The sequence below is a fragment of the Manis javanica genome, chromosome 8, assembly GCF_040802235.1.
Source record: "Manis javanica isolate MJ-LG chromosome 8, MJ_LKY, whole genome shotgun sequence".
Lineage (NCBI taxonomy): Eukaryota > Metazoa > Chordata > Mammalia > Pholidota > Manidae > Manis > Manis javanica.
Window position 1 is genome coordinate 6,065,382 of NC_133163.1, and position 24,912 is coordinate 6,090,293.

Genomic DNA, 24,912 nt, shown 5'->3' on the forward strand with positions numbered 1-24,912 from the left:
CTGAGTCAGGTTCCCTTCGTTTCAGGGCCTAGACTTCATTTTCTCTGCCATTTTGGATGATGTGGTGCAAAGATTTTCTTCTTCTTTTTTCTGGTTGGTTTTGTGCCTTTTAGGTTCTGAGACCTCCCGAGCTCACTTGCTGCCTTCTTCCTCTGAGGTCATACTTAGATTCTAGTCCCCATCGGGCTGTGGAGCTCTTTGGGAGCCCAGCTCCACCATCATTGTTTGTATATAAGGACACCCAGGGAGGCCTTCCTTCCTCTGCGTTTTTATCCACGGTGTCGTTTGGGGGTATCTGAAAAGCCATTTTCATGATGTGATGCTATTTGCCGGGACAGAGAATTACAGCTGAAGATAGACTGAAGAGTTAAACAAGATTTTTTTTTTCTTTAATGGTTTCAAAAACAAAAAAATGGCGAGTAATCGCTGGGTGCTCCTGCCTGGAGGCAAGGCTTGTCTTATCAGGGGATCTTCGCAGGGTTTTTGCAGTGAATTCAGACCGAGGGCCAGCACATCAGCTCTGTTTCAAAGACAGCCAAGGAAAAAAAAAAAAATCACAGCAAAATCAACGTCAGCGTGCTATGATTTCCCCCGATTTCTAACGGGAATACTGTGCAGCAGAAATTATATTTCCATCGAGGACTGAGCTACCGTTTTCTTTAATTACATCAAATAGTGGTATAAACCTCAGCTGAATGTAAACCTCTGTTTCAGCGGCACCGGGCGCGTGGCTAGATTGAATCCTAAGGAGCTGCATTACTAGTGTTAATGTGCTAACAATCTTTATTAAATTAATCCCGCGAAGTGTTAATTTTTATAAATTTTGTTGTGCACACACTGTATGTCACCGTTGCTGTGTTAGGAGATGAAAATGGATTTCACGTCAAAGAATAAGTAAGAAGGTGGCTGTCAGACTGCTCCCTTACAAGAAAATTTGTGATTTTAGCCGTCAAAATTCTACCTGGGCTGAACTGAAAGAAAGGCTCACAATATGTATATTAAATGCCATCTGCGTACAGAAAACTCAGTCAAAGAAACTACTTTGTTGAAAGTAATTGCAGGCCTGTTCGATGTTTTAGTCAGCGACATTTCAGATTTGGCTTAGAAACATAAAAGAGGCCATAGAAAGATTTGTTCTCACGTGATGCAAAGCATTGAACCCCAGTACTCTATATGTCCATTAGTAAAATGGTAAAAGAAATCAGTCAACAAAATCCAGGGGAGAGCTGGATTTTTTTATTACAATAGTAGAGATCAATTGCCTACAACTCTAATAAATGCAACTAAAAAAATGCGTTGAAGCTATAGCAGGGTGCCCTTCTTTACAATTTGATTGTTTTCCTCTTTCTTTCTCTTTTAACCTTCTGCTAAGCAAGTTAAATTTCCATTCCATCTAAAACAAGAAACCCTGCCGGTGCTTGCGGTGGCCTGTTCCCTTACCGTCCAGGTAGAATTTTACAGTCCGATCTTAAAAAAGGCTGATGATACATATCTCCAGTCCACCCGGAACTGTCACCCCTTTCCTGGCTGCTCCCGACTGGAGTCACTGCAATAACCGCCTTGCAGGGCACTGCGTTTCACTGATGTTCTTTTAATCGGCTGTGCTGCGTTATTTTCATTCTTAATTCCCTGGAATTCTCAGAGTTCAGACTTCCCTTTTCTATTTATTCTCTTGTGCACGGGGGCTGAGCCAAAGCCAGTGTTCCAGTCTGTGGGACCTGCAAACCACAACAACTTCCTGAACTCACCCTTTTAGGAACATGTTCTGTAGAGGACCAGATTTGTAGCGAGGGTCAAGACTCCGCGTTTCCGGGTCATTCCTCAGAAGCCAGGCACAGTGTATGCTGATGGGAAAGAAAATATGTCATTAGTTTAAAACTCACTTGTAGGCACCAAATCTGAATGTCATCCCCTGGTATATGTCCCTCATGTGACACGACTTCTGTCTTCACTCCCCGCCCCTTGCCCCTGCACCCCCCCACACCACCAGCTATAAACTGCATGCCATGGGGACGTGTCTAAAGGGTGCCTGGCCAAGCTGGTCATTGGAGTCTGGCCACTAAGTCACATCTACAAAACGGTCTCAGGGTCCTGACCCCAAGTCCACTTTCTTCATGTTTGGAATCCAGAACACCTACCCAGCCTTTTACTTCATTTTATAGACCGTACATTTCATCCAGGAGTGCTTCATGCAGTATGTGTAATATACTGTTTGTGGCTCCTGATGCAACCTGACAGAAAATTACTAAAGGATCTTGGATAAATTGTGTTTTAGGGTAGAAACTGCTAGACTGAAGCAGCTACCCAGCTTCTGATCACTCTTGAGTCAGGGGAAAATGGGGCAATCCCTCTTGTAGGTATTGGTCAGCTGTTTCTGTTGGAGACATTCAGAGATTCTAACTCCTTGGCCTCTACAGATTCCAGGGATGCATGCAGACATTTTAATGTTTCCATGTTGCTGATATATGTGTGTGTACGTGTATATGCATATATGTATAATCTCTGTATAATAGATGTGCATGCACACATTTTTTTTTGACGAGTGAAACACATGGTTTCCCCTTCTGTTATCTGCAGGCCTGCCCATTCAGGCATCATGGCCCCAGTTTGGTGGACTTAGCCTGCTGAGGTCACCCTGAGAACTCATACCTGTTTTTCTGTGTGTACCCTGAAGCCAGGGAGCATAGGCCCCAGCATCCTGGCTAGAGGACAAGTGGCTGTATTTGCATTCTAGCAGTTCAGAGAGCTCCAGGGATTTCCCTGAGAGATGAGTGGAAGAAAAAAGTGGGTGCTGCATGTTTTCCCCTGCAGAGTTCACTGAAGGTCCCAGTGGCCAGTCCCTCCACTTTACCTGGAATATTTCACAGAATATGGTTCCGACACACCCTTTCTCCCCAACACACCTGAAATGTCCTCTGCTACTTCACTGGGCCTTTGGGAAGGGCCATAGAAGGTTTTGGATTTTGTGATGTGACCTCACTGATCCTTGGCTCATGGTGCAGAAAGGGGATCTGCTGCCCTGAAGTATTTCAGCTGCTTACATGTTGAGGAAATTGGGGTTGGCAGCCATTGAATGAGGTGCTTTTGGATTTGGCAAAGGGGTGGGCCCGAACGCTTGCTTCTAATTGCAAGATGCACCTGCTAGGGAGGGTGCTGCCTTTCCAAGTCCCGGTGGAAAGAGGAACACAGGCTTCGGTAGTGTTGTTGGGGGGTCACAGTTGTTCCTTTGCCTCTCCTCTCCCTTTTCGGGGATGCATTATGCACAGCATGCCGGGGAGCAAAAATAGTCGAAGCGGTGATTCACTGTGACAGATCCCGGGAGTGTGTGAGGAGGGAGGTGTTCAGAGGAAGGCCCGGCTCAGGCTGTTGGGAGGGATGTGTTTCTTGCCTCCTCTCTGTAGCCCTTCTCCAGAAGGTGGGCATGGGCAGATGCCCTGCTGTCCACACAGGGCTGTGGGTGGCATGTGGGGGTGTCTGAATAGTCGGTGGGATGTGGCAGTAGAGCTAGCCTCAAGCCCAGAGATGCTTGTGGAGGCCCCCAGCAAGCCCACCTCTCACCTGCCCCTGCCTGTCTGCTGCCTGGCCTACGTCCTGCCAGGCCCAGGTGGTGATGGGGAAGATGAGGGATGCTGAGCCGGAGCTCTTTCACCTGCACAGGGATCTCTCCTCCCAGCCACATGAAAGGGCTGCTGTTTTTAGCGGGCAGCCCCAGGAAAGGCCAGACTCGGGTGGGAGCTATGTTTGTATGTCTCTCATGTAGTGACCCTGAAGGACGTCTTTAAACAAACACAGCTGTACAAATCCTTGTCAGACCTCATTTCCCCCTTTCCTCACTCCCCTTTTAAAGGACACTTACCCATGCATCTCCACACCCAAATCCGGTACTGCAAGGGACTTGAGACCTGCGATGGGTCCTCAGACTTGCCTGACTTAGAAGGAGAATCCAGAAATGGCAAGTGGGACCTGGGAGCCCCAGCGCCTCCCAGGGAATTTCAGATCTCCAAACGCTCTGGCGTAGGGAGTTGAGCAAGCTTCACACCCCGTCACTCTCCGGGCCTGTCTTGGGGACCAGTCCTGGGCTTGCAGGTTCTCACGGCGACTTAAGTGTTCACCTGAATGCTTGGATTCCCTTTCTGCTTTGACTTATTGTTATTAGTATATGTTTTTATAATGAAATGAAAAACATATTCTAGCCTTTGTTGGTTCCCAGCTCTGGGTAATTAAAAACTAAGAAAAAGATTTGAAATAATACCTGTGGAGTGAAGGAATTGACGTTTTGAGTATGGCCCCCCCGCACCCCGACCCAAGACCCTTGTAGCTCTGAGACTGAGGAACAAAGAAGGCTCCTTAGAATCCTTTTTCCCTGTTCCCCATGTCTCAGCCCCTTCCTTGTTCTCCTCTCTCCCCCTAAAAAAGGAGGAAGGAAGACAAATGATGGGAAGACCAGGTCTTGTTGGGCGAGACCCACTGCCTGTCTCCGCTTCTTTCAAATAGGAAATTGCCAAAATGGATGTCATCGGTTGCTAATTAGATGTATTTTAACTGCAGGATCATTTTACCAACTAATACTGTTATTATGTGCTTCAATGTGAACCCGTGGTGGGGCTGTTAAACACAAGCCCGGGGCCTAGCAGATAGCTCACGTCGCCTGCAGGGTCGAGGCCCTGAAGATGACTGGCCAGGCAGCATGCTGACGTCTGGGTCCTTTCCACTTCTCAAGATGTGCCTTTTCCCCCTGCAACCACCTTCTTTATGTGTGTGATGTGGCGCCTGAGTCCAGAGGAGGCCCTGGAGATCCGGAAAAATCATACCCGCTCTGCGTCTTGATGTCAGGGCCTCTGTCCCAGGCCAGAAGCCACAAACGACCACGTGCTGAAGATGTGCCTACCCTGGCCCTGTCTCTGCAACACGGCACCCAGAATAGGCAGCCCTGGACCCTGAGCGGCGGGTTTTCAAGTCTGAGCTGGCTTCCCTCCATCTTTTCTCTCTAGCAAACCGGAAAGAGTCCTGATTTCCCGTCGGGGTGGGGGGAGGTGGGCCAGAATCCCGATAATGATTTTTGAATGTGAGCCATGCATTTGACTTCATGTGATTCCCGCCCCCCACCCCCCCAATACATAGCGCATAGCATTTTTATCATCTTTAAGACGAAGTAGCTGGCAAAATATTTAAGCGATCGGAAAGAAATGTTTTTATTTGCCCGTGTGTGAATTGGGTTAGCTGCCTATCTTGTTTATGAAATTTGGGGCTGCCTTTCCAGCAGCCTGTTCGCCTCTCAAATCTTTGCCGGCTCCCATTTCCATATTTCTGCGTGCATGTTCTTTGTTAATCACTTGGCAAGCGCTTATTTGAATATTAAAAATTTCTTTAATCATCAAAGGCAGGAGCACAGTCTCATGAATATTCATATTTTCCCCCTCCTCAGACTGGATTCTAGTTCATTACCCTGCAGTAAAAGCTAAACAGCCATCAATCGCCCTCATTACAGGCTCTGGTGTTTTGATTGGCTGCCTGCTGCCCAGAGCTTTTTTTTTTCTTCTTATTTTTGTATTTTTTCCTCTTCTCCTATGAGCTGTCTTGTACCTGCCAACAGCCAAAAAAATAAAAAACGCCAACGAACAACGTAAGAATAAATTTCTCTGGTTGAAAACAACTTTGCAAACTTGTCAAACAGTCTTTGTGGCTTGCTGCCGCCGAGGCGGCCACCAGCACTACCTGTCACCGGCCCCCGTCCCCCACCTCAGAAAAAACCCAGGAAAAAGGGGGAGGGGGAGAAAAATAAAATAAATAAATAAAAAAGGAGAAACTTGAGCCTCAGAGATGAATATTTGTCAAGAGAGTTGACGTAAGTTTCATTTGCATAATGACTTTGTACTTCTGCATTAATAAAATTTGCATATGAAGCCATGTTAATTACTCCTGATCATGCTTTTTGCATTCATGCATAGTAATTTTCTCCGACTTGTGAGAATTAATGTCTTGGCATGGGGGGAGGGGGCGCGGGATTGTCAGGTTTCCTAGCCAGTGGCCCTCGCTCACGAGCGCTCGCTCCTTGTCTGACTCCCTCACTGATCTATGACTCATTTTCGCTCTTTCAGTAGGAGTTCTCGGCTTAAAAAATGTATCAACTGAAAAAGCACCAGTAGGGAGAAAAATATACATCTCCTGCCCAGTGTATTCCCGAGCTCCTCTCGCTAGCTAGGAATCTGGAGCCCTCCTGTGTGGGAGGGGACGCCTGAGGATTCGGCTTCGGGAAGGGCTCACATTCCCCTCCTAACCAGGCTGGGGCTTTGCCAGGCCTTTTTTTGTGTGTCTGCACGCCGGGCGGTGTGGGCGTGTTCGCAGGGCAGTGCGCATGTGCGAGGGGCCAGCCTGGCAGGGGCCCGTCTACCAGGGAGACTGGGTAGGGACCCACAGAAAGGGTGCATTAATAATTACCTTCTAACCCTGATCTGGAGCGTCGGAAACATTTTAGGGGGCTTATTTTTTGAGCCTTTCTGTACCTCTTTGTACGGGATGTGTAGAGCAAGATTCTAACCCCCAGGAGCCCCATGGTCCTGGAACCTCAGTTTTCTCGTAGTATGTGTGTTGGTGTGTGTGGATCATGATACCTACCTCCTGGTCAAGCTGCTTGGCTTAAGTGAGATGATAATATATATATATTCATTGTTTCTTTTTTCCCTAATGAAAGTGAACTTCCGTGATAAGGAATTGGGCCAGCCAGGGTTTTATTTTTAAGCCACCTGGATCCCTCATAAAGCTGAGATGGCGTCTTGGCGTCCCTCTGCCACCTACCTCCGTGTTGTTCCAATTCTAGAGGGGAATCCACTTAGCCCTCAAAAGCCGTTTTAAAGGAGTGCCTTGCAGGGCTTGGTAGGGTGCCTTCCTGAGGCCAGAGCACCCCACAGACATTCACTGTCAGGCTGTGGGGAGGACCACGGGGAGCAGCGGAAGTTCCAGAGTGGAAAATAAATGAGTGATACTGACTGTACATTGAGTGTGTTGTCCTGACCTTCCTTTAAAGGCAAGGCTCTAAGAAAGTGACTCATTCCGTGTGACATGGCCCGGAAATGGCAGAGGAGGATTCGGACCCAGGCCTCTTGCTCCAAGGCTTCCTCTGAGTGTTATCACCAGGTCTCAAGTGCTCTCAGGTGTGTTCTGGATTCCTGTTTGCGCTTTGGAAGGCAGACACCCCTGTCCTGAGGACAGGAGATGGCTGGGAGGTGGTCTGGGGCATGGGTGCTGAGGCCAGAGACAGTCTTCACCCTGGGCTTTTTTTTTTTTGAGATAAGACTCATAACATAAAGTGAACGATTTTAACCACTTTTTAAAGGTATACAGATAGTGGTTTCAGCATATTCCTAATGCTGTGCATCATCACCACTATGCAATGCTGGAAGACTTCCTGACCCCGTAGCTGCATGCCCTCAGCCCCCCGCGTCCAGCCGCTGGCCACCATGCAGCCGCACTGTCTCTGTGGATTCGCCCCTTTGGGACATCTGCTGCAGTCATGCAGAAGGTGGCTGCTTTCCCCTCCTTTGGCTTTTGCTGTAGCTCAGAGTTGGATTTCTGCAGTGCCACCTTTGGGCAAAGCTCCAGGTTTCAGCCGCTTCGCAGGATGGGGGGCCCTTCCCCAGGGCAGCATGTCTTCCAAGAGCACCCAGAGAGTCTTCTGCAGACAGCTTAGGATTGGAAGCCCCTCACCCTTGCAGGCCCCTCCCTTGCCTCCCCTGAACCATCCCCTGGAGCAAGGGTGGGTGGAATTCCTAAGGAGGTGTGTGCAAGTTCCCAGGGGACAGCCTGGCCCTGCACCCCCACCCGACCGGGGGATGATTTTGCCTTTACAGACTCTGGCCTATGCCCGACCTTTCCAGAAGGATAGGGGTGTGGTTGGACCTGCCTCCCAACCGGGAGACTCAGGTTTCCTTTGGGACAGCAGTCACTAGGCCCTGGTGCCCCTGTTGGTCAGTGGGATGGCTGTGTCGTGGCCTCGCCCAGAACCTGGGAACCCAGGGTTGTTTCTTTTCAGCTTCCCATGGCCTGACTGAGCCTGACGCTCAGGCTCCGCCGCTCCACCACCCCGGCCATGGCCCTTCCTCTCAGCATCCCCAGCGCAGGGCTTCCCAAGGGGGAAGCAGGGCCTATCCAGGCTTTGCAGACACAACTGGGTTCAAGTGCCAGACCTCCCTGAGCCTCAGGCTCCCCCCTGTGGAATGGGGATGGTCTTCCCTGATAACCTGTGCCTGGCTTGTTGTGATGAGCGCTTAGTACAAGGCTGCCATAGGGTTCCAGGAGATCCAGAGCCTTTGGGGGTCAGCAGGTAGGGCTGATGTACTGGACAGAGCCAGACCTGCATTGTTCAGTGCTGGGGGCTTGCAGGCAAGGACAGACCAAGGCAGACTTCTGGGGAGACGCAGGTGACACTGGCCTTGGTGCCAGCCTTCTCTGGGGGTCTGCACTACATCTGGGGCGTTGCCTTTTGCTCAGCATCTGTGGCTGGAGCAGCTTGCGGAGTCCTTTACCATATCCCTCCGGGGCTGTTATGGGCTCAGAAATGCTCTGGTCTTGAGCCTAGCCTAGCGAGGGGGGCGGGGGAAGGTCTTCATTTGCCCAGGGGGACCCAAGTGGTGTTAGTGTCAGCTTTGGCCTCTTGGCTGGACATTTGTAGGTCCTCTTCAATGCCCTGATGCCCCTGATCTAGGGTAGCACACCCCTGCGAGAGGCAAGGGGCCAGAGAGAAAGAGCTCTGGGTCTGGAGCCAGGCAACCAGGGGTTTTGGTGGGACCGGCAGCCGCTGTCTGCGGTTTTCTGTGCTCATTGTCCTCAGTCTCCGGGTCTGTGCAGTGGGTCTCCTAAGCCCTGTCCCCATGGATATATTGGGAAACTCACATGAGCTGAAGACTGACAGACTGCAGGGCCCCATGGCTCTTCTGGGTGGGGGAGTGCCACGTGAGGTCCATGGGTGGGCAGGTCTGCGCCCTGTGTGGGGCACTGAACGGCGTGGGGCGGCCCCCTGGGCAGAGCTGGCTGGGCTCGGCGGCCCCTCATTTTGTTGATGTTGCTTTTTGTCTCTCTGATGCCTCCCCGCTTGATTCTTTACCCAGGGAATTCAGGCTTCTTGACTTGTGGTTTTGGCAAGGACTTCACACGAATTTTTGCCCTGGTGGTCTCTTAGCCATTTAAGATAAACGGCCAAATCAACTGCAGGCCGTGCTGGGGAGCCAGGGGGCTGGGCTGAGGCCAGCCCTGCGCTGTGGCTGTCAGACTTGGGGAGGAGGTGTACAGAATGGGGCCGAGGCGGTAAGAGGGGTGCTGGGCAGTGCCGGGGTTTTATCGGGGGTGGTGGTGTTTGAAGCCTTCCGGAAGGCCTTGGGGCCTGGGTGCTGTGTGTTGGGCTCAGGCTGGTGGGGAGGATGGGGGGCGGAGAGTGACACCAGCTGGCTGTCTGCTGGGCCAGCGGTTAACCTGTGCCCAGTGCTCCGCGGTGGCCTGCAGGTGTCTGTGAAAACAGCCTATTCCGATGGAACAAACAGTGGTGGCTTGGAGCTTCCCGGCTCTTACAGAGGGGGGTGGCCCAGATTTTTGGGAACAAATCTCCAAATGGAGCCTGCTCCAGAATGCTCCAGAATCCCCTATGTGGGGGGAGTGGAGTCCTGGCAGCACCTGTGGGTCCCAGTCCCCTGCATTAGGCCCCCCAGGGATGGGAGTCTGGTCCCAAGACAGCCCAACCTGGCAGCTGTGGAAGGAGGACCCCCTCAGGCCCCTGCCCACTTCCTTAACCCCTGCCCCTTCCTGTGCCCGGTTGCCTTCCCTGCAGGGCCTGGCATCCCAGGGCCTCCCACTCTGTATGGGTGGCCTGCAGCCCTGGGCCCCTGTTCTACCCCACCCCCCTTGTATAGTCCAGGGCCCCACTGACCAGTCTTTTCTATTGTTTTTTCTCCAGGGCCGTGCAGGCCTGCCCAGCTGCCAGCGATGGCCCCCATAGCTGCCTCCTCCTCCCACCCTCCCACATCCGTGATCACTTCACCTCTGCGCGCCCTGGGCGCTCTGCCGCCCTGCTTCCCCCTGCCGTGCTGCAGCGCGCGCCCTGTCTCGGGTGACGGGACTCAGGGTGAGGGTCAGACGGAGGCTCCCTTTGGATGCCAGTGTCAGTTGTCAGGTAACAGACGGCCGCGGTGGGGGGTGGGCTCCCGGGGGTGGCGGGCTGTGCCCTGGGAAGAGCTGGCAGCTGCAGCTGCCTCTCCCACGTGGGCTGGGGCAAGGTGGGCACCCAGGGAGGCTATGCAACCCCCACCCCAAAAGGCATTTTTGGGGGGACACCAGAGAAGTGGTGAAGGATGTCAACAGAATCGCCCACCAGTGCCAGGGTCCCCATCAGTCAGGAGGACCCCCCCCCCACGCCTCTGCCCATTCTGAGTCTCAGTCCCAGAATGCATTTCCCCAGCCTCCAAATTTCATCTCTGGGCTGTTTAGCTAAAGCTTAATTGGATAACGCTTAACATCTGAGGTTGTCTTCAGCCCTCACCACTGCCCCCCTCTGCCCCTACCCCAGCCACTGCCCCCACCCGCAAGACACAGCTAGGAGAAGATTCCTTCGTTGTCTGTGTGCCTCGCCGGAGCCATCCAAACTGCTCAGTTTCTCTTTATGAGAATGTGTTGCCCATTAAGTTTTGGGGGGGAAAAAAAGTTACTCTAAAGGAGTTTTTTAGCTGTGGCCACAGAAGGGAGTGAAGCCTTGTGGGGTGTGTGTGTGGGGCAGGGCAGGCGGTGGGGCCATGCACACACCTGAGGGTCTGAGCACCTATTGTGCATCCCCCTCTGTCCCCAGACAAAACCCGAATTTCTGCTCTGGCCTGGGGTCTCTAGAATTTTTGGTTGGAGGCCTCTCATCCTGGCCTCTCCTGCCCAGCATCCAGCAGGACCTGGTGCAAAATGCGCTGGGACGCTGACACAGACAGACAAAGCCGGTGGTGAGCACCCCACGGTCTGGTTTCCAGGAAGGGGCCCAAAATGGAGAGGGTGGGTGCGGAGCTGGGGCAGATGCAGTTTGTCTGGGATTTGTCACCAGGCATGTTGCAGGCTTTCTCCTGACTTGGGTGGTGAAGGTAAAACTATTTTCGTTGGTCAGGTTTTGCTTTTAACTGAAGCTGTCCCAGGGGATGGCCCACAGGCAGCCCCAGCTCCTGGTCAAGAACTTCCTAGGCTTCCTGCTGGTGGGGTGGCCTGCAGCCTTCAGAACCCCCTGCTGTGGCAGAGGGTGACATCCTAGGTCCTGGGCTTATGCCTTGAATGCACAAAGCAAAGGCTAAAATCATCCAGGAAGGAGTCTGCTCACAAAGAAACAGACTCCCTGCCCTGGGCACCCCCATTGCCCAGGGTGACTGGGACACCTGTCCAGTCTTTGTAGGTGTGTGCTGTGATCCTTCCTTGCTGAGCGAGGGATGCCGCCCCGTCCAGGGTCTGTCCTGCTCTCATGGTTTCCTGTACTTAGTGCTGCAGCCCCTGCAGCCACTCGGGGGGCGTGCTATCAAAGATCAACCTGAGTGTTTTATGACTGGACTTGGTCAAGTTCTGTGGTGCAGAAACATGACCTCCCTGGCAGAGGTGCACCTGGGGCTTGGCTTGACCCTCTACTGGCTCTAGCTCTGCTTAGAAACTACTGTGCCGAGTGGGAGCTGTCACATTCCTGTTTTGCAGATGGGGAAGCAAAGGCTCACATTCATTCATTCACTTTCATTCATTCATTCTTCTACTAAAAGCCATTTCTTGGGCACCTAGTTTGTAGGCACTGTGCAAAGGAAGGTGGAGTCAGGCACAGCAGGTCCCTGCCCTCCTGCAGCTTGCAGGGGTTGAGGTGGGGAGTGGGAATGGGGTCCTGCAGGGAAGAGGGTGGAAGAGCAGAGGTGAGATTTGACCCTGGCTGGTCTTCCAGAGGTTTTGATGGTGCTCTTTGATGTCGCTCATCTGGCTTAAAGGCCTTCATGGATTTTAGAACTTGATGCTGTGAAGGCTCAGCGCTTGTGAGCAGCTCCCAAATGGATGGCGGTGCCTGGGGAGGGGCATGAAGTGGGATGATATCTGTTCCTGGGATCCCTGGGCCCATTCCTTCTTCTCGGGGGCTTGCTCTCTGCCCTGATTCCCAGAACTGTTTTCTCTCAGCATTGGGTCCCCATTAATCAGGCTGAGCCAGGTTGCGCCACTGCACACTGTCTGATCAGTCTTGATACCTGAAAATATCTTATTCCGGTGGTTTTTGTTCCTTTATGGCTTCTGTCCCCAGCACTGGGCTGTTTGCTTCAGTGTTTTTAGTGCCTGTTTAATGAGTAGTCGGGATGGAGTCATTAACTTCCCAGGACCCCGTTAGGAAGAAACAGGCCTCTGTAGAGCTGGAAAGGGGCCGCTGTCCTTACTTTGTTGTGTCCGTTTCAGATCGGGATGCACTGAACTTATTTCTTCAAATTCATACAGAAAACCCCAGTGACTATGTTTCCCACAGGTTAATTGCCTTCCTGTGAAAGCATTTATAGTTATTTATAGAAGGATGAGATTTTACTGGGGAGAAACCACACAGGTATGTATGTTTGTGTACCTCTCGGGCTGGCAGCATTCCACACAGCCCCACGTCCCAGGACCCCAAGCCCAGACCTCGTTCTGATGGTCATGGTGGGGAGAAGGGGCTTGGAGTCCCCAGTGCTTTTTGACTCTGCCAACATGATGGGGCCCTTTGAGTCCAGGTGTTCCTGGGAACTGAAGTTTCTTCCTTGAGAAATTCCATGCAGGAACTTCTCCAAGATGCCTATGGACTCAAGAGGCTTGAGCTGTGGTCCTGGCCCTAATGCTACCTGGCAGGTGACCTCAAAAAGGTCATTGCCCCTCTCTGGGCCTCAGTTTCCCTGTCTATAAAAAAATACATATACACATACACATATATATACATATGCACACATACATATATATAATATATAGATAACATTTAAAAGCAAGGTTTCTCATTGAGCTCTGAAACAGATTATATTGATCTGTTTTGACTACTGAGCTGCTGTGGATGACTGGGCCTGGGGTTTGGCTTGGGTTCCTAACCAGGGCAGGGGGCAGGGGGTAGGGAGTGTCCAGAGAGCACCGTGAAAACCACTGGGCTTTGGTTTCTCTGAACCCTTCCGTTCTGAGGTTTGGACGATTGGGAGGTGGTCATCAGAGTGTATCAGACTGTGGGAGTGTAAGGCTGCTCTGTCCTATGCAGCTGTGTGACCTTGGACAAGCCATTTACCTCTGCTTCCTCAGTTTCCCCACCTGAAACCTGGAGGTAATACTGGTACATGCTTTGAAGGATTGTTTTGAGCACTGAATTAGGTCATATATGTCAGGTGCTGAAAACAATGCTCATGCTGAGTGAGCCCTGTAGAAGGTATGACTCATGCATGAGCAGAATGGGCTTTACAACCTGCCATCGTTACGTGTTGAATCTTACTTCTAGCTGTATCTCCAACTTCCATGCTTAAAGGCATTTAGCCTCTTGGCTGGCTCAGATCATGTACCAGCATTGGGAGGTGGAAAAGAAATTGAAAAACTTCACTACATATTTAAAAACCACAAGTGGTCACCAGCCACAGGGACTAATACATGCACTTGGTTCAAGGTCTCACACGAAAACACACAGGATCCCGGCTCAGAGTAGTGGAAGTGTTTGGATTTAATAGAAGGAGTCAGTTGCAGTCATTAGTAGATGCTGAAATCACAGGGCAATCTTGTAAAGTTAAATTCAATTTACTTTTCTACTGAAATTGTGCTTGCTGTGTTATTTAACTAGTCTGGGGTTTCTTGGCATGGGTTAAAGGGACAATAAAGATAAAAGAATACCTGTAAGTAAATAGTAGGGTTTAACAGGAGAATCTATTGTTTTCTCCTCCTTCAATTATATCCCAGTGTTCATTTTGTGTTGGTTTTTATAAGCAGAGCCGTCCAATGGGACGCCATGGATTAGACCACCCTAGCTGTGGAAGCTTGATGCAATTAATACAGTCTGTCTGGAAAGAGGCCTTATTTCTGGAAGTTTTATGTTAATGATATGGTCTGCGCTTTGCACATTTCATACCAGAACAAGAAGCAAGCTGTAGTTTCATTCTGGACTGGGTTTGATTAACACGGGAGGATCCGTGGGAAGCCAAAGGGCCATGCGGACCGAGATGGCAGCGCTCGCCAGGCCCCTGCTGGCGCACCACCTCCATCCTGGTGCAGGGGGTGCATAGACACCCCAGTAGGGCCTGAGAGCCTCCACCAAGTCTCTGGAGGGAGGGGTGAGTATGGGGGTGAGGAGGAAGAGAAGTGAGTGTGGGTGAGCATGTGTGGACAGAAGCACTCTGTCAGGGGAAGGTTCTAGACACACTCTTGGGTTTCTCTTTGCAAAATTCTGTCGGTTGTAGCGTCTTTCTGGGCTAACCGGGTCCCAGGGTCAATGGGGGTTGGCCCACTGGGGAAAAGGGCTCTCAGGGGAGTCATTAAAAATGTAAAAGGTCATCTGTATGTCTTATGATGTCTACATTGCCGAAGGGGCTGGTGGTCCAGCACTGGCAACCCCTGGGTAGTTCTTCCTCCATGCCTGCTCCGTGGGGTCTACTCTGGAGGCCGCCTGCTCCTTGGGAGCGTGCTGCGGAGGCCGCCTGGGCCGCCTGCCTGTGGCACCCAGACCACTCCTTCTGTAACTGGAGGAAGTGCTGGAGGAAGCTGTGGAGAGCTGCAGGGCCCCGGGGAAGGGGGAGGCGGACTGCGGGGCTGCTGGAGGCGGCCAAAGGCGCAGGGCTTGGGCGGACTCCAGGAAAGTGCCCTGCCTGCCGGAGCCAGAAAGTCACATCTCCTCCAGCAGCAAGGGCGGCAGAAAGAGCCGCGGATGGGGTCCGACGGCGTGAGGCGCTGCCCGGGCTGGGGCGGGGCCACCTACCAGCGTGACTGCCTGCCTTAGATAAAAGAGGTCCCGGCAACTCCCGGAGCGGAGACCGCTGCAGCCACGCCAGATTCCATTTCACTCTCGGAGCCGGCCCTTCAGACGTTCTGAAGGCTGAGCTAAATCAAAGAATTCTGTTCAAATCCGTACAAGATGTTGCTGTTTTTCTGCTCTGACAGGAGAGGCATTTGGAAGTGCAGTTTCTTTCTTTCTTTCTTTCCTTCTTTTTTTTTATAGCTGTCTTAAAAAGGAGTTTGGCTGTTTAGCACAGCTGGTGCTCATTACATTATGCACTGGCAATAAAATAGCATGTGTAATTAATTTTTAATGCAGCACTGGATGCAGCGCTTTAAAGCAGTTAGTGCATGTGAGGAGCCAGTGTTGGCCGCCGACGTCAGAGATCTCTGGGCAAGGTGGCCACGTTCTGCAGCTTTAAAGGGGACCTGAAAGTGGCAGAGGCAAGCGCCCTCTGCACGGAGAGGGGTGCTCCAGAAATGCGCTCGCCTCGGGTGAACTGAAGGCTTGAGTTTTAATCCTTCAGGATCTAGGCCCAGGGGTCCCGAGAGATCATCCCACCCAACCCCTTCATGGTCTAGCCCAGGGTACCGAGGCAGAGAGTGGGGAAGAGGCCACAGGACGTGTGGCAGAGCTGACTCAGGCTCTGCCCAGGAGACTGTACCACCCTTCATGAATTCTTACCGAAAGTTAGAGAAGGAAATTCATCATCTAGCTGAAGCCACTTGAAATGTGCACTTCGATCTGGCAACAGAGTGTTTGAAATTGAATGTCATTATGGACATGTTGGTGGAAAAGCTGCAGGCATTGTGGGAAGCTCCAGAGGTGCGACCATACTTGGTCCTTGTTCTCAAGGTACACGGGTTGAGTATGTGGCCCTGGGCTAGCCGCTTGCTTGCTCTCAGCCGCAGTTTCCTCACCTGTGAGATGACGCTCTCAGCATGTCTGCGTTGGAGGTTTCCACTTGAAGTACTACTGTCTTGGGGTGGCTGCCTCCGGTCAGCAGCATGTAGGGATGTGTGAGGGGCAGGAAGGGGGAAGCTGGGCCCTGGGTAGCAAGGGCCTGATGATGACTTGGCTGCCATCTCTTTGAAAGTCCCCTGCCTGGGGGATTTTCTTAGTATAGAGAAAGGGGAGGAAGGCCCCTACCGTCACTGATCCTGGCTTGCTGGAGTGTCCTAAAGGGCCTACTGTGTGCCATCGCTGTCTGTGGCACTTCGCACACTTTGCTCAGGCACCCCATCCTCATAACAGCCCTATAAAGAGGCAGCCCCCACTTTTGCTCATGAACATCCTGAGGCTCAGAGAGGCCAACAACAGACCAAGGGTCACACAGCACTCAAGCAGCAGAACTGAGATTCGGACTCAGGTCTGGTCGGCCTGGGTTGAGCCTCGCTCCAGCTTCCTGTTGGGCTGCATGGAGGCTCAGAGGGAGGCGGAGGACGTGCAGGTCGAGGTGGGAAAGCAGGCCGCATTTGGACGCGGTCCTGGGAGCGTCCTCAGGGTCTTGCTTCTTTGGCCGGGCATGCTGGTGCCTGATCCTGGACAAGGCACAGGGTTCCAGAATGAGCTCTGTGGGGGTTCCTGCCATGCTGGTCGGGCTGCTTGGCAAAGGTGAGGCACACGCCCCACAATGCCTCTTTCTGCTTAGGAATCATCAAAGGATGGGGCTTATGGGAGCTGGGAGAGCCCCAGAGATTGGGGTGCTCCTGATGGAGAGGGTGAGGCTGGAGGTCAGAATGGCTTCTCCCAGAGTCAGTGACAAGGTGTGGATGTGGGCGTCTTCCCCCTGCTGGCCCAGGGAGCCTCCTTCAGCCGTGGCAGTGCCTGAGGTGTCTGAGTTGTTAGTGACTTCTGGAGACACATTGTAACCGACCCTCAGACCACCAGAGGGAAGTTTTGACATAGAGGAGGCCTCGGGCATGGGAAAAGATTTTTTTTTTATCACGTGGCCCTCAAATTGGATTTCTAGGGTCTTTCTGGCTGGGAGTCAACTGGCCTCGCTCCGGCCCAACCCAGCTCCACTCGGCTCCCTGTCTCAGTCTTTCCAGCCCGGGCACGCCTGGCCCTGGAGGTGCTCAGGAAGTGCTGGTGGGCGATGGAGATCCCGGAAGGTTTGTGCTGCTGCTTGGGACACAGGGGGAGCAGCAGAGCTTGTGTTGGCCACCTTTGCACACAGCCCCCCAGGAGCAATTTCTCTCCACCCGAGAGAAGCCCATTATCATCTTCAAAGCTTTGAGGTGTCATCATTTTTTTGGTGGGGGAACAAAATGTACTTGACTTTTCAAACCTGAGGGCAGGGTGGGGTGGAAGGGTTGTATACGGTGCATATTTCACAGCCAAACCCAAATATTTGTCAAAACCATGGAATATAGTTTATCCAAACATAATCAAGGCTGGCCAATTTAGTACAAAAAGCAGTGGGAAAAAACCCCTGGTGGGCAGGGGTCCCTCTGTGTGGGGTTCTGCATGCAGCCCAGCATTTCACCTGAGGGGACTGCAGCCGCTGTTACCTTAGGCCCCTCTCTGCACGATACTTTATAACAGCCAAGAGCTGGCAGTGGCGTGTGACCATGCAGTGTGGTCAGTGGGGGTGGGAAGCAGCATTTCCTTTCCGGTCAGGGCCCCTCTTACACTTGGCAGTTGAGCAATTAACCATGCGATGGTTGGGTCACCGTTTCTGTGCCCCTACTGTGTGCCAGACCCTCTGCAAGGGTCTTCCTACACAACTAAGCCTCCCAGCAGCTGCTCTCTTAGGAAGGTAACCTATTCTAGGGTTCACAGTTGAGGAGATTTGAGACCAGACAGGTGAAGTAACTTACCTGAAGTTGCACAGCTGGTAGACAACAGGGGTGGGACTTGAACCCAAATCTCCTTGGGTCTGGAGGCCACAGCCTGCTCCTCTCACCTTCTCGCTCCCAGACTGGCCTTCCACCTGGCAGGTGTGAGTAGGAGCATCAGAGGGCGAGGAGCAAGCTAATGAATCATGGGGCTGCTATAGGGCTGGCCGGAGCCCTGGGTAATAAGAATGCCTGTATTTGATGATTTCAGTGGAAGGGGAGCAGAGGGCTGGGACTTCTCGAAGGAAGTTCATGTGAAAATGGAGGCCCTACCCACAGAGTCAGGGGAAGTTGGAATCTTCATAAATCCAGGCATTGTTAACTCTTGCCTTTTTATGAGGACGGATGGTGGGCGGGGCCTCCTGTGTCTACCCAGCGCTGTCTGATGCGGGTGCCCTCGCTTGCATTTCCTTGTGCTTTACTAACAGGCGCCTCGTTTCATTCTTGATTTAATAGTAGAAGGAACCGTTGCCTGAGGGCCCACTGTGTGCCATAGGTTCCATATGCATCATTACTGCTGATTCTCTTTTGCAGTGCTATAAGAAAATACCTGTTGGAATTTTTAAAAAAATTCTGGTCATCTATACAAAACATAAAATTTACCATTTTAACCATTTTCAGGTGTACAGTTAATCAGTATTAAGCACATTCGCGTTGTTCTGCTACCATTCCCACCACCCATCTCCAGGGCTTTTTGTCACCCCAAACAGAAACGCTGTCCCCAGTAAATACTAACTCTCTGTCCCCCTTCCTCCCGTGGAATCACATAGTATTTGACCTTCTCTGACTGGCTTATGTCATTTAGCATCATGTCGTCAAGGTCATCCCGTATTGTAGCATGTGTCAGGATTTCCTTCCTTTTAAGGCTGTGTAATATTCTATTTATGGACCGACCCCATTTTTTTGTTTATCCATTCATCCTGTGACGGACACTTGTCTCCGCCTTCGGCTGTTGTGATTCATGCTGTAGTGGACATGGCCGTATGCATAATGGCGCAAGATCCGGCTTCCAGTTCTTTGTGTGGGTACCCACAAGTGGGATTGCTGAATTATGTGGCAATTCTAGGCTTAACTTTTTCAGGAACTACTCCCCTATTTTCCACAGTAGCTGCACTGTTTTACATCCTCAGTGGTGTTTGAGGGTCCCGGTTTCTCCATATACTCACCTGATAGTTTGGAGTTTAGAGGTAAGGACCCTGAGTCCCAGGGATGTGGACAACTGTCCCAAGTTACATGGTGAATCAGCTGGAGAGTCTGGGATGGAACTGGCTCCCTGGGGCTCCAGGCTCGGTGCCCATAGCCATGATCGCGGGTCACCTCCTTGAGTGCATTCGGTTTGAGGGTCTCTAACCCTGGTTCCTTTGTAAATGCTTCTGCACGAGACCAGGCTGGCTGGTTTTAGGCAGTCAGCTAAACATTTTGCTAGCTTGAGAGTTTGGGGAAGAAATTCTGTGAATGGACAATTTTCACTCTCCTTTCTGCTGTGTCCTCAGGATGTTGATTTGGGTTCGGTTTAGCAGAAAGAACTGTGTGTTTAGAATGGGGACACCTGGGAACAGGTGAGCTGTCTGGTGTCCTGGGGCACGTCCTGCCCCTCTCTGAGCCTCTGGGGTTTCCTTGTCACCCAGGGACCAGCATGCCAGTCTTGCTCCCCTGGCTGAGTGGGACTGCAGGGTGACTTCCTGGGTCTGCTGCTCCGATCAGGTGGCCTTGGGTCCTTTGTGAAGGGGAATAGTTATCGTGGGGCTGTGGCTTTTCTCTGCTGCCCTGTGTTAGTTACCTAGGGCAAGTGACCACAAGCTGGGTGGCTTCAAGCAGCAGGAATTTATTAACTCCATTCTGGAGGCCACAGGTCCAAGCTCAAGGTGTGCAGGGCTGCTCTCCTTCTGAAGGCTCCAGGAGAATCCATCCCTGGCTGCTTCTAGCTTCCGGAGGACCCTGCATTCCTTGGCTCGTGGCCACAACCCCCTGGTCTCTGCCTCTCTGCTCATGTGGCCTCCTCTTTGGGGCCTGTCTTCTTCTCTCCTGGACAACTGAAATTAAAAAGAACAATTGTCGTTGGATTTACAGCCCACCCGGATCATCGAGCATCTTGAACTTAATTATATCTGCAATGACTCTTTTCCAAATAAGGTCACATTCATAGATCCTAAGGATTTGGTTAGGGACATTTCATTTCGGGGGCCACCATTCAACCCACGACATACTCCTTGCTGGACTGTAGGTCCCTTCAGGGCAGGAACCACAGTACAGTGTCCACTGTGAACCCCTGAGGCCTGTGGCAGTGTCAGGCCCACGTGAAGTGCTCCCCGGGTTAGAATCTGGAGCTGGTCTCCAACATGATCATATTTTCCTTCTCCCGAAAATGTGGTGATTCTCTGATGGTGTCACCTTTGGGCAGTACTCAGACCTCCACGGCTCAGGTGTATGCACCTCTCCCCTGCAAGTCTTGTTCCTGTACCATGTCAGAATACTATTATTAACAGAAGGGAGAGGCTTTAAGAAAAAGTCTGCAATGATCATTTTGAGAAAAAATTAGCAGAGTTGAATAGGAACTAAAAATAGCTGGACACATACTTGCCTGTAATCTATTTTTTTTTTAAAGAAAATATAATTATTTTTGTAAACTAGCTCTGAGATGCCAGGAGTATTTTTAGTCTGCATCTTCCAAGACGTGCATCTTTTCAGGAAGAGCAGCTTGGAGCCCTCTGGAGTGTGATGCCACCATCAGGCCTCAGAGGCCTGCAGGGCTGGGGGCAGGGGTTGGAGTGGGAGGTCAGAGGGTCAGGAGCCCCGTCTGGAGCCTGCTTTGCTGAGCATGTATGGATAGAGGATAGACTGTGAGCAGCCAGACCATGGCCTCCACGGGCACCGGCAGCCTGGGGGTCCCGCCCACACCGGTCAGGTGGATGGTAGTTTTGGGAGGACTGCAGCTGGTTCGGCTTGGAGGCCAGGAGGGTCGGGTTCCATCTGGGAGAGGCTGATCTGACCTGCCATCCTGGGATGCTTTGGGTCTGAGCAGACCTGCAAGAAATAACCAAGACTTGAGGGAAAATATTCCATGGCTTTTTTGTTTGGAGCCAAATGTTGCCTCATGTAATTTTCCCCCTGGTTTTTCCCATTGCCTCTGCCAGGGTCCTTCAGCCTGGCATGGATCCCATAGTTAGAGGCCCTGTGTGTCTGTATGTTTATATGTGAGTGTATGTATTTATGGGTGTATGTGTTTATGTGAATGTGTACATGTGCATATGCCTGTGGGTATATGTGAGTGTGTATGTGGGTATGTGTGTGCATGTATATGGGAGTATGTGTGTATGTGTGTATAGGTGTGTGTGTGTGTGAATGTATGAATGTATATGGTATGTGTATATGGGTATGTGTGTTCATGTGTATATAGGTGAGTATGTGTGTACACGTGTATGAGGCATGTATATATGCATATATGTGAGTATGTGTATGTGAGTGTATATGGTGTGTGTGTGTGTGCGGTGGTGTGGGCACTGTGGCACTGAATGGGTCACTTATGCCCTCTGGTGCCGGTGTTTATGGTAGAGGCATTCGGGTCACCTGTCCTCCCTGAACTTGTAATTCTTCCCGGATTTCCGTGTGCGCGGTTGCACTTCAGCACTGAGGCCTGCCAAGGCTGGTGAGGACAAGTCTCTCCCTTGGGATGAATTCACCTTCTCAGTACTTTCTGGGGGACACCACACCCCCCAACTGCTCCAACCTCAGGTGGAGCCCGAAGTTCACAGTGTTGGAAAATGTGACCAGTCCTGTGTCTGATCCCCCTGGGAGTATGTCTTCCCTCTGGAGTGTGTGCCCCCCCTCCGGGAATGTGTGCCACCCTTGAGAGTGTGTGGCCCCCCGGGAGTGGTTGCACCACCCCAGCAGTCTGTGCCCCCTGGAAGTGTGTGCCCACCCAGGAGTGTGTGCAGCCCCCAGGAGTGTGTGCCCCCTGGGAGTGTGCACCGCCCCAGGAGTGTGCCCACCCAGGAGTGTGTGCAGCCCCCAGGAGTGTGTGCCCCCTGGGAGTGTGCACTGCCCCAGGAGTGTGTGCCCCCCTGGGAGTGTGTGCCACCCCAGGAGTGTGTGCCCACCCAGTAGTGTGCGCCGCCCCAGGAGTGTGTGGCCCCTGGGAGTGTGCACCGCCCCAGGAGTGTGTGCCCCCCTGGGAGTGTGCGCCACCCCAGGAGTGTGTGCCCACCCAGGAGTGTGCGCTGCCCCCAGGAGTGTGCGCCGCCCCCCAGAAGTGTGTGACCCCCGGGAGTGTGCATGCTACCCCCAGGAGTGTGCGTGTCCCCCAGGGAGTGTGCGCACCCCCAGGAGTGTGTGCCCCCTGGGGAGTGTGCGCAGCCCCAGGAGTGTGTGCACCCCTGGGAGTGTGTGCCCCCCAAGGAGTGTGTGCACCCCTGGGAGTGTGTGCCCCCCAAGGAGTGTGTATAGCCCCAGGAGTGTGTGTCCCCCTGGGAGTGTGTTTTCCCCTCCTGGCAGTGTAGGCACCTTGGGAGTGTGTGCCACCCTTAGGAGTGTGTATACCCCCCAGGAGTGTGTACCCCCTCACCCCCGGGGGTGTGTGCTCCGCAAATGTCAGCTCTGGAGATGGATGATTGGGTTCAAGTCCCTGAAATTTATGAGCTCTGTAACCCTGGTGGAGGACCTAGCCTTTGGGAACCTCGGTTTCCTTGTCTGTAAAATGAGGGTGACTGCGTTTAATAGGCTGGGGAGCAAGGGTAACAGGGCATTTGCTAAATGTTTCCTGTGGGCTTTCCACAGCATCCCCCTCCCCACTCTACAAGGGGGGCACCGTTATCCCCATTTCACAGACGTGGACGCGGAGGCAGGGAACCTCAGAGCCCTTACCTGCTTCCTTACCTTCTGGAACCTCTCCCTGTTCCTTTGTGCTGCCTTCCGCAGGAGCTGGTATATGAAAGGTGGTGAACAGTAGTAGGTATTACTATAATATATTTATTGTTGTTATAACTATATCATCATTACAATCATTATCATTGCTGTTTCCCTGGGTGGAGGGATTCCAGCCTCCACGTGGCCGAGTCCCGCCTCCTGCCATCTCCAGTTTCCAGGCGTTTTCATTCTTCTGATGGGATGGGCATTCTTACCTGGCATCCCTCCCACTCTCTCCCTTGTCTTCCCTCCTCCCTTTGGGGTTTGTGTGTATTTGAGGTTTCAGATGGCCTTTATCCTCTGTTTGAGATAATGAACACGGTATTTCTGAACCGCCGCGCTCAAAGTCAAGTGCAAAGTGATGGTTTTCATTTGTTGTTCTCTCTCTTCATATGCATCGCTTTAAGGAGAGATTGGCTGAAAGCAAACAGCTAATAACCTATGGATTTATGGAGCCCGCGCGAGCTGGCTTAATAAGCTTTTATACCTGGAACCCGCGTACTGTCTCTTTAAGTCGGAACTCCAGCTTGCCTGGTATTTTGCAGTGCCTGGTTTCATTTATGCTGGAGCCAGACTTACTATGTGAGAGCCGTCCGCATGCTGGAATTAGTCTTAAGCTTGCTTCTGTGGCGTTGCCAAATTCCATGTTTGTGTTTTATTTAGAATTCTTTTCACGGCCAGCCGATTCTGTTCCGGCGCACACAGGCGCTGTTGCGCCCCATGGAGAAAATAAGCAAGCTTGCGTTTTCTTTGGCAGAGGCCATGGCCACAATAGACTGTGGTCTCTGAAACATTTTTTAAAAGCTATTTTAACCCATAACAGATGCATAAAGTCAGTACAAGCATGCCAGTTTTCTTAGTTTTAATTAAAAAATAATTATAGTCTAATGGGATGTCAGTGACACATTTGGATGAATGGTGGGTGACATTATCTGCAACTTATAAATGAGTGCCTCTCCCTTGGCCAGAGCAGAGGTGGGGAAGAGCTGAGGAGGGCATTTGGATATCTGTTCTTCATTGCAGGATGGTAGCTGGGGTGGCACTGTCCTGGGCATGGTGGGGTCCTTGGAAGCCTTGGTGAATGGTGTGTAGCCCTCAGAAAAGACATCCCTTTGTGGCTGACCAGGGGGGCCAGGGTGTAATGATGAGCATCCAGGGGATGATGCTATCTAAGAGCATCCTCCTGGCATGCTGGGAAATTCTCACCTGAAATGCAGGGCGGTACCCAGGTGCTGTGGTCTCAAGTCAGCCTTGTTGCTTGATCCCTTGGTCCCCAAGTTTCCTCCTTCCCCCAAGAAACTACCCATTAGCTAGAAGCACGTGGGGGCTGGGGACTGTTGGGGATCATGTAAACAGGAAGGTAGGGCTGCAAAGGTAACTAGGCAGAAAAAGTGTCTTGCCTGGCACGGCTGTCTGCGAGAAGACCGCGGCCCAGGTACTCATCCTGCATTCGGTTTTTATGTCAAGTTCAGCACTCACTGGAATTGGGAGTGGAATGGGGTGGCGTGGGAAGTGCCTGGGAGGCAGGGTCTCTGTGGGGACTCGGGGCAGGGGGTGGCTGTGCCAGGAGGGAGGCATCTAGGAAGGGCTGGCATTTCTGGGGCTTCTGTGCTGTCCCAGCACAGAGGTAGGGAACCCAGCCTCTGCTCGTGGGGCAGCTGCTGGGAAGTAACAGGTAGCTCTGACCTCTGAGCCCTGGTGCTGTGGCCCCTGCTCCACATGAGGACTGGGCCTGGGGCAGAGGGGGAGTCAGTATTCCAGGGCTCAGTCTCCTGGGATCCAGCCCTGTGGAGGGGAGGACATCACGGGTGGGGTGAGGATGCTCTGCCTGTCAACAGGTGCTGGGAGCTGCGACACCGGAGCCGCTGGCATTGGCAGAAGATGCCCAGCCCGGCTGAGCCCTGGTGCCCTAAATGCTGGTGGATAGCCTCTTGTCCCGCCACGCAGCCTGCCCTGCCTGCTCCTGTGCCATGTTGCCATGTGCCCATTGCATGGGCACAACCCAAGCAGTGCCCCAGAGATGGGGAGGGACTGGCCCCAGGCCACCAGGCTGAGTTAGGACTGGACAGGCTGCCTTCAGACCCCATGCTTGCCCCTGTCCAGGCCTGTGGGGGACCCATCTGTGGCTCACAGTGGTTTCTGGGAAACAAGGGGTGGGCCGGGGGACCTTTATTTTTACTTCTGGGGTTTTGGTACTTATTATTGTCATTGGAGTAA

The 24,912-nt window shown here is 52.2% G+C and overlaps 1 protein-coding gene across 5 annotated transcripts in view; it reads left to right on the forward strand.

Moving 5' to 3' along the window:
- BCL11B (BCL11 transcription factor B) overlaps nucleotides 1-24,912 on the forward strand; it is a 93,246-nt gene that overhangs the window by 29,516 nt on the left and 38,818 nt on the right. For 3 of the 5 annotated variants that reach the window (XM_073241881.1, XM_036991872.2, XM_036991873.2), the window contains one exon: nucleotides 9,944-10,159. The exons of the other annotated variants lie outside the window; for them this stretch is intronic. In XM_073241881.1, coding sequence (XP_073097982.1) covers nucleotides 9,944-10,159 — 216 coding nt within the window. The remainder of the gene's footprint in view (nucleotides 1-9,943; nucleotides 10,160-24,912) is intronic. 5 annotated transcript variants of the gene reach the window in all.